The sequence below is a fragment of the Prorops nasuta genome, unplaced genomic scaffold, assembly GCF_024137725.1.
Source record: "Prorops nasuta isolate Cenicafe-Biocafe unplaced genomic scaffold, Cenicafe_Pnas_1.2 PNAS00016, whole genome shotgun sequence".
Classification (NCBI taxonomy): Eukaryota; Metazoa; Arthropoda; class Insecta; order Hymenoptera; family Bethylidae; genus Prorops; species Prorops nasuta.
Window position 1 is genome coordinate 3,721,044 of NW_027116813.1, and position 12,615 is coordinate 3,733,658.

The window sequence follows — 12,615 nt, forward strand, 5'->3', positions numbered from 1 at the left end:
CACCTCAGCCGCTTCCGACACCTTCGGCGATAAAAACCAACGATGACGAATTAGCGACACCGAAAACGAACCCGAAATTAAGTCGGCAATCGGGAGATGCACTTCGCGAGTTATTTGAGACCCCGCGTGGAGGGGAAACGTCGCGACAGATAAACATGTCAGAAGAGAGTAGCGACTCAAATTTGACATGTATTGACAAGAATCGCAAACTAACGCCGAAACCGAAACGAGGGGTTACGTTTGAATCAGATTCAGACAGGTCGGGCTCCCGGAGGCGTGACCTTGATGAGCGGTCTTCGGGACCACCTGACCAAACCCCAGCGAACCCGGAGTATTCGAGGGAAAGAAATGCGCCGATAGGAGCGGGAAACTCCGCATTAGGAGCGGTTCCGCCCGAATTACTAGCTAGCATCGTGCAGTTAGTAATTGCGTATCAGTCGGCAGGAGCGCAAGGGTCTGCACCGGTCGAAAGGGCACCGGAGATGCCACAACCCCGCGAAATTAGTAGAGATTCGCCGGGAATAAGCCGGGGTGCGACTAGCCGCCGTCGACAACCCTCCGAATACCGATCGCGAAATAGATCATCGAGTTCGGAAAGATCGAGCGAGTCTAGCTCACGATATTCCAGCCGGAGAGGAACACGAGTAATAGATGCTTTCCGGAAATGGGGTATTCGATTTAAAAATCACGATGCTGACGACGCTGAAGACTTTATAGAGAATTTAGAACATTGCCGCAATGTTTCCGACCTAACGTTTAGCGAGATCAGGGAAACCCTCCCCGTCGTGTTGAGCGGGGAAGCCAAAGCCTGGTTTAAGGTCGAAGGCAGCTCCTGCTCAACATGGCGTGGCTTTCGCGAGGCCTTCCTCAGCCAATTCGGGGATGAGGAGGATAACGACGCGAAATGGGAGAAGGCGCGACAACAGACTCAAAGGGAGGGCGAATCGATCAAGGCGTATTTAGTGCGTATTCGGTCGATTCTAAAAGAAATTAGGCCGACCCCTTCCGTTTCGGTTCAATTGGACCTGGTTTATCGAAACCTACGTCCCAATTACCGCCGTAGAATGTTTCGGAGGGATTTTGATTCATTCACGGGTTTGCGCGAAATAGGTCGGGAAATAGAAAAGAACGCGGAGATAGATAAGGCATTTAAACCACCGCCTGGAGCTACGAAAACGCGCGAAGAGGATAAATCGTCGCGTAAAAATCGTGAAGCTCTCTCTGCAGTTTCCGAGAAAAGCGAGAAACAGCCCGTAAAACAGAAAAAAAGCGACGCAACCGGCAAGAACGCGAAGAAATCGGACGAGGAGAAGCCGAAAAAGAAGAAGTCGCGTTCAAGGAGAGGAAAACGCGGTAAATCCAAACGACGCTCGTCTGGATCGACCAGCGACTCTAGCTCGGGGTCAGATAGTTCGCGGGAATCTCCTAAGAAATCATCTAGGAGATCGTCCCGAAGACATTCTGACAAAGGGAGTAGGAAAGAGAGCTCAAGCCATAGCGGACACCGTAGCAGTTCGTCGGACGAGCTAGGTGCTATCGCTGCAGCTCCAAAACAAGGTCAGCGAAGACCAACCTCCTCCTCACGAGCGCCGGGAGGACATGTAGCGGGTCAGTCGCGATATCAGGATCGTGGGGGTCAATTCCGCGACGCAGCGATATGCCATCGTTGTGGAGGAAGAGGACACTACGCGAGAGAGTGTCCTTCGCGTGAGCCGACTCAAGCCGCGATTGCGCCTGCACCTTGGTGGGCTCAGCAAGCTGCCGGGATGCAAGCGCCGATGCCACCGCAAACGGTGACCACACCCGCGCTGTCTTATAATCAAGCGCAGTGGCCACCGACAACGTCCGCGTCGACAATAGGTCAGAGCCTATTGAATAATGTATACGGGAATGCGAGAAATCCGGGAAACGGGCAGTAGGGCTCGCGGAGGAAGCTCGCGCGGGCCCGGCTGATAATCTTCGTAAATCGGGTAGGACAGTACGATTTACTGACCCCGAATCGTGGAGGGACTCATCGGTGAGTAGCACGGATTACGAAGATTACGCGTCGGAAAGCGAACAAAAAGATTTGCGGGACTCTTCGACCTCGGAGTCAGAAGATGAACCTAATGCGACGCGACCGGACTTTAGCGCCGAAGATTCTAGTGAAGAGAGCGTTTATAGTTTTACCTCAGAAGTAGGAAGACGACCTTCATTAGGAAGTAACCCTGAAGATTCGATAAATGAAACGGAACCGAGTAGTTTATCCGATCATTTGTGTGCTTTGGACGAATTATTGCCCAAGAAGCGCACCGCGACTCTTGGCCAGGTAGGGGAGAAAGGGAACATCATAATCCGAACTCGTCGCTGTGTTCGGAGTGATGCGTTCCCTAATCAACCGAATACCGATGGCCGCTATTATTTGCAGTTAGAATTATTTGGACAAATTTTTCCTGCACTAATAGATACGGGAGCATCGCGATCGTACCTCGGACATCGAACGCTGGAAAGAATCCAAGCGAAGATTGACAGGTCGCAAGATAGAGTTATGCGTACTGCCGATGGTACGGAAACGCGAGTAATAGGGGTTATTGCGCTAGAATTAGAGTTAGGGAAAACGAAAAGAGTCATGTATTTCCGCGTGGTACCGGTTTTAGACTACGACTGTGTCCTCGGTATGGATTTTCTCCGATTATTCGGAGTTATAATTGATACTTCGCGCGATTTATGGCAAACGCGCGACCGAGTAAATTTGAGATTCGCGAAAATAAACGCGGCAAGCTCAAATGAGACACACGTATCTTCGTGTTTTGCTATCGCTGAAATGACTAGCGAGCAAAACGCGGTATTAGAGAAGTTTCTAAGCGATAACTTCCCCGAGATAGTTGGACCAGTCCCGGCGACTACCCTGGTCAAACATCATATAGATGTCCAGGGTCAGGCTCCAATCCGCCAAGCGGCAAGGAGAGTGTCGCCGGTGATCTATAAAGTAGCGCACGAAGAGGTCGATAAATTATTGGGTGAAGGGATTATCGAACCCTCCACGAGCGGGTGGGCCAGCTGTCCGGTTATAGTACCAAAACCGGGCGGGAAATATCGATTTTGCATAGATTTTCGACGCGTGAATGAGGTAACGCGCAAAGACGCGTACCCGATCCCGCATATCGATAGCATTCTCGATAAACTCCGCCACGCGAGATACATTTCGACGTTAGATTTAAGTCAAGCGTACTTCCAAATACCGCTAGGAGACGAGAGTCGGGAAATTACAGCGTTTATAGTACCCGGAAAAGGACTCTTCCAATTTAGGCGTATGCCGTACGGTCTTACGAATGCCCCTGCGACGTTCCAGCGAATGATGGATCAATTAATTCCGCCTGAATTCGATCCATACGTGTTTGTCTATCTGGACGATATAATAATCGTAACGAACACGTTCGCGGAACACCTAGGATGGTTAGAGCGTGTGTTGAATATTATTCAATTCGCGGGTCTAGAAATCAATCGCGAGAAAAGTAAATTCTGCAGGTCGGAGGTGCGGTTCCTTGGGTATCTGATAAATCGTAATGGTTTAGCTCCAGATCCCGAGCGAACTGCGCCATTAATGAATTATCCGCCGCCAAAAGACTTAAAAACACTACGCCGATTCCTAGGGATGGTTGGTTGGTATGCACGCTTCTTACCCAACCTGTCGAAGGACAAAATTCCACTCGTCTTGTTATTGCATAAAGGCGTGCGCTGGCATTGGGATCAAGAGCAACAGACTTCCTTTGAGCGATTGAAGGAAGCGCTGTGCTCGGCCCCGGTCTTGGCAAGGCCCGATTTTTCGAGACCTTTCCAAGTACAGACAGATGCTAGCGACTATGCAATAGGAGCAGTATTAACTCAGCGAAACGGAACTGAAGAGCATCCGATTGTATTCGCTAATCGAGTACTATCCAAAGAGGAGCGGAATTACACGACGACCGAGAAGGAGTGTCTCGCTGTCGTGTGGGCAATTCGGAAACTAAGACCGTATTTAGAAGGCTATCATTTTACGGTTGTCACGGATCACAGTAGTTTGCGTTGGCTACACAACTTGAAAGATACAGTCGGGAGATTAGGTCGATGGGCCCTCGAATTACAACATCATTCGTTCGATGTGGTTCATCGTAAAGGCGCATTGCATCACGTACCCGATGCATTATCACGCGCCCTCCCAGTAGGCATCGAAAATGAATGCGTCTCCGCGGTTAACGAAGAAAATAGCGAAAATTCGAGCGAAAATTTGGTCACACAGTCGCGTATCGACTTCGAGAGCGACCCGTGGTATACAGCACGACGCGGAAAAGTAATTCAGCGACCGCGGGCTTACCCAGACTGGAAAGTTGAGGGAAACCGGCTGTATTGCCATCGGCCGGACGTGATACTCGAATCGATAGGTCGCGATTATGATGCGTGGAAGTTAGTCCTCCCGCGAGAGGCTCGACTTTTAGCCCTACAGGAAGCTCACAATAACACTTCCGCAGGACATGCTGGCGTTCAGAAAACTCACGCTAGAATCTGTAAAGATTACTATTGGCCGGGAGTTTTCAAAGACGCCGTAGCATTCGTCCGCGGGTACAAAGTCTGTCAGCAACATAAAGCTGTACAGCTTGCCCCTGTAGGACTTATGGGAACTCGGGTAGTGGAGCGACCATGGACTGTGGTGGCGGGAGACATAATGGGCCCCTTTCCACCGAGTAAGGCCCAACAGCGTTACGTAGTAGTCTTCCTCGACAACTTCAGTCGTTACGTGGAAATGCGAGCGATCCGCACAGCTGACGCCAAAAGCATCTTGAAAGCTTTTAGCGAGCTGGTTATTTACCGTTGGGGATCACCGGAAATATTTCTTTGCGATAACGGTACCGAGTTCGTAAATAAGGAAGTGACCAAATTTCTAAATGAGCATCAGATTAGGCAATTTACTATTCCGCCGTATCACGCGCAAGCTAACCCGGTAGAACGCGTGAATCGGGTAATTAAAACGATGATTAGGATATTCGTAGAGAGCGACCACCGAGACTGGGACGTTCATCTTGCAGAATTCCGTTTCGCGATTAATTCCGCGATGCATTCGTCGACTGGAGTATCTCCCGCATTACTTAACCTCGGTCGAGACCCAGTAATTACTCCGAATCTACGGCGAGAGATTGAGGGTTCTCGTACGATACTTAGGAGCGACCCCGAAAATTGGGTGGCGCGACTAAAACGTCTTCCTTTGATTCATGATATCGTGCAGGTAGAGATAGAAAAAGCGAGTGCTCGTCAAGCCCGCTATTACAATCGTGGCCGGCGCGATATCAGGTATCAGGTAGGAGACGTGGTATGGCGGCGCGGCAGACCATTATCGTCATCTGCTGATAATTTTGCTGCGAAGCTAGCACCATCGTACGAGGGCCCGTTTAAAGTAGTTCGCGTAATATCGCCGGTCGTCTACGAGCTAGAAAATCAAGGCCGTAGTAATCCGAAGGTCCACGTTTCGGATCTAAAACCGTTTGTCGCGTCGTTTTGCGTTCCGGACGCCGATGAACCGGGTGAGGAAACCGTTGCGGGGGAAGGGGACGACGACCCTGCACCTTCCCCAAAACCGACCGGTAAACGGAAAGGGACTCCGGGAAAACGGAAAATGTCGATCGTGAGCGACTCGTCGGATTCCGCCCCGTCTACGTGGACGGCACGCCTGCGTCCACGTCGAGACCCAGCCTAACCCTCGCGAACCTGAGTGCGGACTTGTGTGTGTGATGGATGGATGAGTGTGTCGCGTGATTTTTCTTTATTGTTTTTTTTTTACGGATACGTGACGGTGCACTTCTCCTTGCAGAATGGATCCCTACCTACAACAGGTGGTAACCCACTGCTGGTTACAAGGGATTCCGCTGCCCGGACCCCTACCAGCAGTGGGTCCACCCACCGCCGCCTACCCACCACCCACCCACCACCACCAAACCTCCACCCCATACCAGCCGGGGTATTCCCTCCCTCCGCCCCGCTATCCTGAGCGGGGTACCCCCTACCCTCCGGCCCACCACCAAGCCCAGGCCTCTGGGTACACCGGACCGCAGCCCGCCGACTGGGAGGAGGAGAATCGCCGTCTGCGGTGGGAGAACGAGATGCTCCGGCGGGGGGCGGGTTACTCCCGCACCCGTACGGGCACTCGTCCTCCCCCGCAGAGGGTGCCTCCGCCACCAGCGGCGGGAATCGGGCCGGCTGTACCCAAGCCGAAGAAAAAGGCACACCGGGGCAGACGGGGTGGCCGGAAGGGCCAGGGAAGGGCCCAGCAAAGGAGGCGGGCGGAGGAGAGGAAGCAGAAGGAGGAAAGGGAGGATGAGGCTCGGCGGCAGCGCATCCGCGCTGCCGTCGAGAGGAGAAGAGAGGAAGAGAGGGAGAAGAGGAAGCAGGAGGAGGCGAGGAAGAGGGAAAAGGAGAGAAAGGAAAGGGAGAGAGCAGAGGAGAAGAAAAGGGAGGAGGAGGCCATGGAGGATGAGCTCCTCCTCAATATTTAGACCGTCCGTGTCCGCGTCTTGTGTTTTTTTTATATAGAGTCTTGTTTTTTTTTTATATTTTTTTTATTTTTTGTTTGTTGTTGTATCGAGCCAAATAATTAATTTTTTTTTATCGTTTATGTAGGCCGAATTTTTTTTGTAATAAAGTATGTGTGAATGTGAAGCGAGCGTTTTTTTATTGTAGGATTGCGCGCACCAGAAGAAATTAAATCGAACCAGAGACACCCCAGGGTCGACTTCAACCGGGAGGAAGTTGACCAACCCCTACGTTGGTCCTAACGAGGGGGGAGTTGTAACGTTGCGTTCTCGCAACGTTACTATAGCTGCCCTCTAGCGCTTTGCTAATCTCAAGCGCTAGATAGGCGGGTCGCGTACGAACTAGGGAGTTATCAACCGATAAGTATTGATCTAGGATCGATAACTTGTCGGCTCCCTTTTGCCGCGCGATGGGTGTAGCGGGGCAGCGGCGGGACAGGCGCAGGGCCTTACCTGCTCCCGCGGACTGCCCCGACACACGTAGTTTAGAAGTCATAAGTGACAGATCGTGCCGAGAGAAGTTCCCCTAGCCGGTACGAGCCCAGGAGTGACAGCCGCTACAGGACGGAAATTTGGGAGGCACGGAAAGTGCAGCGACTGCCACCGCCACGAACCCATACCGGCCAGAGGAAATCTACTGCCCCAAGGGCAAGAATTAAGGGCGAGAGCGAAAGAGAGAGAGAAGGAGAGACTGAGGCGAGAGAGAGCGAGAGAGAGAGCGAGAGAGAGAGCGAGAGAGAGAGCGAGAGAGAGAGCGAAGAAAGCCAGCCATAGTAAGCCGAATTTAGGGTGATTATTCGTTTTGTAAGAAAGTCCTGTGACGTCCCGGGGTGTGCTAGGGCTTCAGGGCTCGTAGCACCGAACGGTTTTATAGGGAACCGCTGGCCCTGCTCACCTGTCACGGGTAAGCGGGCAACTTAGAGGAGTGGTCATTCCGTCGGACCGATAACGCGTGTCATAGTGTAGAGAATCTCGAATTATCCAGATTGTTCGCGATTACCGTGACCGTTGTGAGTTCGACCGTTGACAGGGACGTTCCCTTCAGTCGGTTCAAGGCCGCGGGCTTATTGTAGTGATCGTGAGGACTCGCGACCTTAGGCTTATAGAAGTAAACACTCCGGGTCGTTGTTGTGTTTAAGTACGCGGGAACGGAGCGAGTGCGGGTAACCGTCGCGGGACGCGCACGCGCGGAAAGGGGGACTTATCCGCGTAGCGCTGAGGAGTAGTTAGTCTAGGGATCCGCCGGTGGCGCGCGAGGACCGCGCGACTCGGTGGGGCCGCCGCGAACGCCAACTAGTGGCTCGAGCGCGAGGCTAGCTAGTACGTCATCGGGACTTCAGCCGCGTCCGCACCCCTTAGGCCGCGCCCACACGTAGGACCTAAGGTAACTTCCCCAATACCGGGTAACACGAACCGGATATTGTATTGATCATTGATATCGTAATAAAGAGAGTCTAACTGAAACTAGCGTTTATTGTATTAGCACCCCATCCCCGATAGTCGCGTACGAGGGTTAGAACCCCCTCTGCATAAATAAATATTCGGGTATTATCAGAAATACATCGAAGGCGCCCGGGTCTAGTAGGAAGTCGCCTATTGGGACGCGAACGCGATCGGTGAGGGATCACTCCTCCCTCCCCTTCTATACTATCCCCGAGGATAGCCAGTAGCGTCACAATAAGTACTCCCTGACCCCAAGTGAGTTACCCTAGTATTATATAAGTACTTCCTGACCTAAAGCGAGTTACTTTAGCTCCTATAGAAGTACTCCCTGACCCCAAGTGAGTTACCCTAGTCCTATATAAGTACTCCGTGACCCTAATTGAGTTACCCTAGTCGCATATAAGTACTCCCTGACCCCAAGTGAGTTACCCTAGTACCATATAAGTACTCCCTGACCCCAAGTGAGTTACCCTAGTCCCATATAAGTACTCCCTGACCCCAAGTGAGTTACTTTAGCTCCTATAGAAGTACTCCCTGACCCCAAGTGAGTTACCCTAGTCCTATATAAGTACTCCGTGACCCTAGGTGAGTTACCCTAGTCGCATATAAGTACTCCCTGACCCCAAGTGAGTTACCCTAGTCCCATATATGTACTCCCTGACCCCAAGTGAGTTACCCTAGTATCATATAAGTACTCCCTGACCCCAAGAGAGTTACCCTAGTCCCATATAAGTACTCCCTGACCCCAAGAGAGTTACCCTAGTCCCATATAAGTACTCCCTGACCCCAAATTGAGTTACCCTAGCCCCTTTATAAGTACTCCCTGACCCCAAGTGGGTTACACTGGTTCCATATATGTACCCCCTGACGACCAAGAGAGTTACCCTAGTACCATATAAGTACTCCCTGACCTAAAGCGAGTTACCCTAGTCCCATATAAGTACTCCCTGAACCCAAGTGAGTTACCCTGGTCCCATATAAGTACTCCCTACCCCAAGTGAGTTACCCTAGCCCTTTTATAAGTACTCCCTGACCCCAAGTGAGTTGCCCTAGCCCCTTTATAAGTACTCCCTGACCCCAAGTATGGTACCCTAGTCCTATATGAGTACTCCCTGACCCGAAATTGAGTTACCCTAGCCCCTGTATAAGTACTCCCTGCCATAAATGAGTTACCCTAGTCCCATATAAGTACTCCCTGAACCCAAGTGAGTTATCCTAGTCCCATATAAGTACTCCCTACCCCAAGTGAGTTACCCTAGTCCCATATAAGTACTCCCTACCCCAAGTGAGTTACCCTAGCCCTTTTATAAGTACTCCCTGACCCCAAGTGAGTTACCCTAGTCCAATATAAGTACTGCCTGACCCCAAATGAGTTACCCTACCCCCTATATAGGTACTCCCTGACCCCAAGTGAGTTACCCTAGTCCCATATAAGTACTCCCTGACCCTAAGTGAGTTACCCTAGGCCCATATAAGTACTCCCTGACCCCAAATGAGTTACCCTAGCCCCTTTATAAGTACACCCTAACCCCAAGTGGGTTTCCCTGGTTGCATATAAGTACTCCCTGACCACCCATTGAGTTACCCTAGTATTATATATGTACTCCCTGACCTAAAGCGAGTTACCCTAGTCCCATATAAGTACTCCCTGAACCCAAGTGAGTTACCCAAGTCCCATATAATTACTCCCTGACCCCAAGTATGGTACCCTAGTCCTATATGAGTACTCCCTGACCCGAAATTGAGTTACCCTAGCCCCTGTATAAGTACTCCCTGCCATAAATGAGTTACCCTAGTCCCATATAAGTACTCCCTAACCCCAAGTGAGTTACTTTAGCTCCTATAGAAGTACTCCCTGACCCCAAGTGAGTTACCCTAGTCCCATATAAGTACTCCCTGAACCCAAGTGAGTTACCCTAGTCCCATATAAGTACTCCCTACCCCAAGTGAGTTACCCTAGTCCCATATAAGTACTCCCTACCCCAAGTGAGTTACCCTAGCCCTTTTATAAGTACTCCCTGACCCCAAGTGAGTTACCCTAGTCCAATATAAGTAATGCCTGACCCCAAATGAGTTACCCTACCCCCTATATAAGTACTCCCTGACCCCAAGTGAGTTACCCTAGTCCCATATAAGTACTCCCTGCCCTAAATGAGTTACCCTAGTCCCATATAAGTACTCCCTGAACCCAAGTGAGTTACCCTAGTCCCAAATAAGTACTCCCTGCCCTAAATGAGTTACCCTAGTCCCATATAAGTACTCCCTGACCCCTAGTGAGTTACTTTAGCTCCTATAGAAGTACACCCTGACCCCAAGTGAGTTACCCTAGTCCCATATAAGTACTCCCTGACCCTAAGTGAGTTACCCTAGGCCCATATAAGTACTCCCTGACCCCAAATGAGTTACCCTAGCCCCTTTATAAGTACACCCTAACCCCAAGTGGGTTTCCCTGGTTCCATATAAGTACTCCCTGTCCACCCATTGAGTTACCCTAGTATTATATATGTACTCCCTGACCTAAAGCGAGTTACCCTAGTCCCATATAAGTACTCCCTGAACCCAAGTGAGTTACCCAAGTCCCATATAATTAGTCCCTGACCCCAAGTGAGTTACCCTAGCCCCTTTATTAGTACTCCCTGACCCCAAGTGAATCACTTTAGCTCCTATATAAGTACTCCTTGAGCCCAAGTGATGTACCCTCGTCCCATATAAGTACTCCCTAACCCCAAGTGGGTTTCCCTGGTTCCATATAAGTACTCCCTGACCACCCATTGAGTTACCCTAGTATTATATATGTACTCCCTGACCTAAAGCGAGTTACCCTAGTCCCATATAAGTACTCCCTGAACCCAAGTGAGTTACCCTAGTCCCATATAAGTACTCCCTGACCCCAAGTGAGTTACCCTAGTCCCAAATAAGTACTCCCTGACACCAAATGAGTTACCCTAGTCCCATAGAAGTACTCCCTGACCCCAAGTGAGTTACTTTAGCCCCTATATAAGTACTCCCTGATCCAAAGTGATGTACCCTAGTCCCATATAAGTACTCCCTGACCCCAAATGAGTTACCTAGCGCCTTTATAAGTACTCCCTCACCCCAAGTGAGTTACCCTAGCCTATTTATAAGTACTCCATGTCCCCAAGTGAGTTACCCTAGTCCCAAATAAGTACTCCCTGACCCCAAGTGAATCACTTTAGTTCCTATATAAGTACTCCCTGAGCCCAAGTGATGTACCCTAGTCTCATATAAGTACTCCCTGACCCCAAATGAGTTACCCTACCCCCTATATAAGTACACCATGACCCCAAGTGAGTTACTCTAGTCCCATATAACTACTCCCTGACCCCAAGTGAGTTACCCTAGTCCCAAATAAGTACTCCCTGACACCAAATGAGTTACCCTAGTCCCATAGAAGTACTCCCTGACCCCAAGTGAGTTACTTTAGCCCCTATATATGTACTCCCTGATCCCAAGTGATGTACCCTAGTCCCATATAAGTACTCCCTGACCCCAAATGAGTTACCTAGCGCCTTTATAAGTACTCCCTGACCCCAAGTGAGGTACCCTAGTCCCATATAAGTACTCCCTGCCCTAAATGAGTTACCCTAGTCCCATATAAGTACTCCCTGAACCCAAGTGAGTTACCCTAGTCCCAAATAAGTACTCCCTGCCCTAAATGAGTTACCCTAGTCCCATATAAGTACTCCCTGACCCCAAGTGAGTTACTTTAGCTCCTATAGAAGTACACCCTGACCCCAAGTGAGTTACCCTAGTCCCATATAAGTACTCCCTGACCCTAAGTGAGTTACCCAAGTCCCATATAATTAGTCCCTGACCCCAAGTGAGTTACCCTAGCCCCTTTATTAGTACTCCCTGACCCCAAGTGAATCACTTTAGCTCCTATATAAGTACTCCTTGAGCCCAAGTGATGTACCCTAGTCCCATATAAGTACTCCCTAACCCCAAGTGGGTTTCCCTGGTTCCATATAAGTACTCCCTGACAACCCATTGAGTTACCCTAGTATTATATATGTACTCCCTGAGCTAAAGCGATTTACCCTAGTCCCATATAAGTACTCCCTGAACCCAAGTGAGTTACCCTAGTCCCATATAAGTACTCCCTGACCCCAAGTGAGTTACCCTAGTCCCAAATAAGTACTCCCTGACACCAAATGAGTTACCCTAGTCCCATAGAAGTACTCCCTGACCCCAAGTGAGTTACTTTAGCCCCTATATAAGTACTCCCTGATCCCAAGTGATGTACCCTAGTCCCATATAAGTACTCCCTGACCCCAAATGAGTTACCTAGCGCCTTTATAAGTACTCCCTCACCCCAAGTGAGTTACCCTAGCCCATTTATAAGTACTCCATGTCCCCAAGTGAGTTACCCTGGTCCCATTAAAGTACTCCCTGAGCCCAAGTGAGTTACTTTAGCTCCTATAGAAGTACTCCCAGACCCCAAGTGAGTTACCCTAGTCCCATATAAGTACTCCCTGACCCCAAGTGAGTTGCCCTAGCCCCTTTATAAGTACTCCCTGACCCCAAGTATGGAACCCTAGTCCTATATAAGTACTCCCTGACCCCAAATTGAGTTACCCTAGCCCCTTTATAAGTACTCCCTGACCCCAAGTGA

General features: G+C 50.2%; 1 protein-coding gene across 1 annotated transcript; it reads left to right on the top strand.

Moving 5' to 3' along the window:
* Window positions 1-5,822: 5,822 nt before the first annotated feature.
* Window positions 5,823-6,503, top strand: LOC136779309 (MAP7 domain-containing protein 1-like). Its single transcript, XM_066736840.1, has one exon. It carries the CDS (start codon window positions 5,823-5,825, stop codon window positions 6,501-6,503), a length of 681 nt encoding a protein of 226 aa, XP_066592937.1.
* Window positions 6,504-12,615: the final 6,112 nt, after the last annotated feature.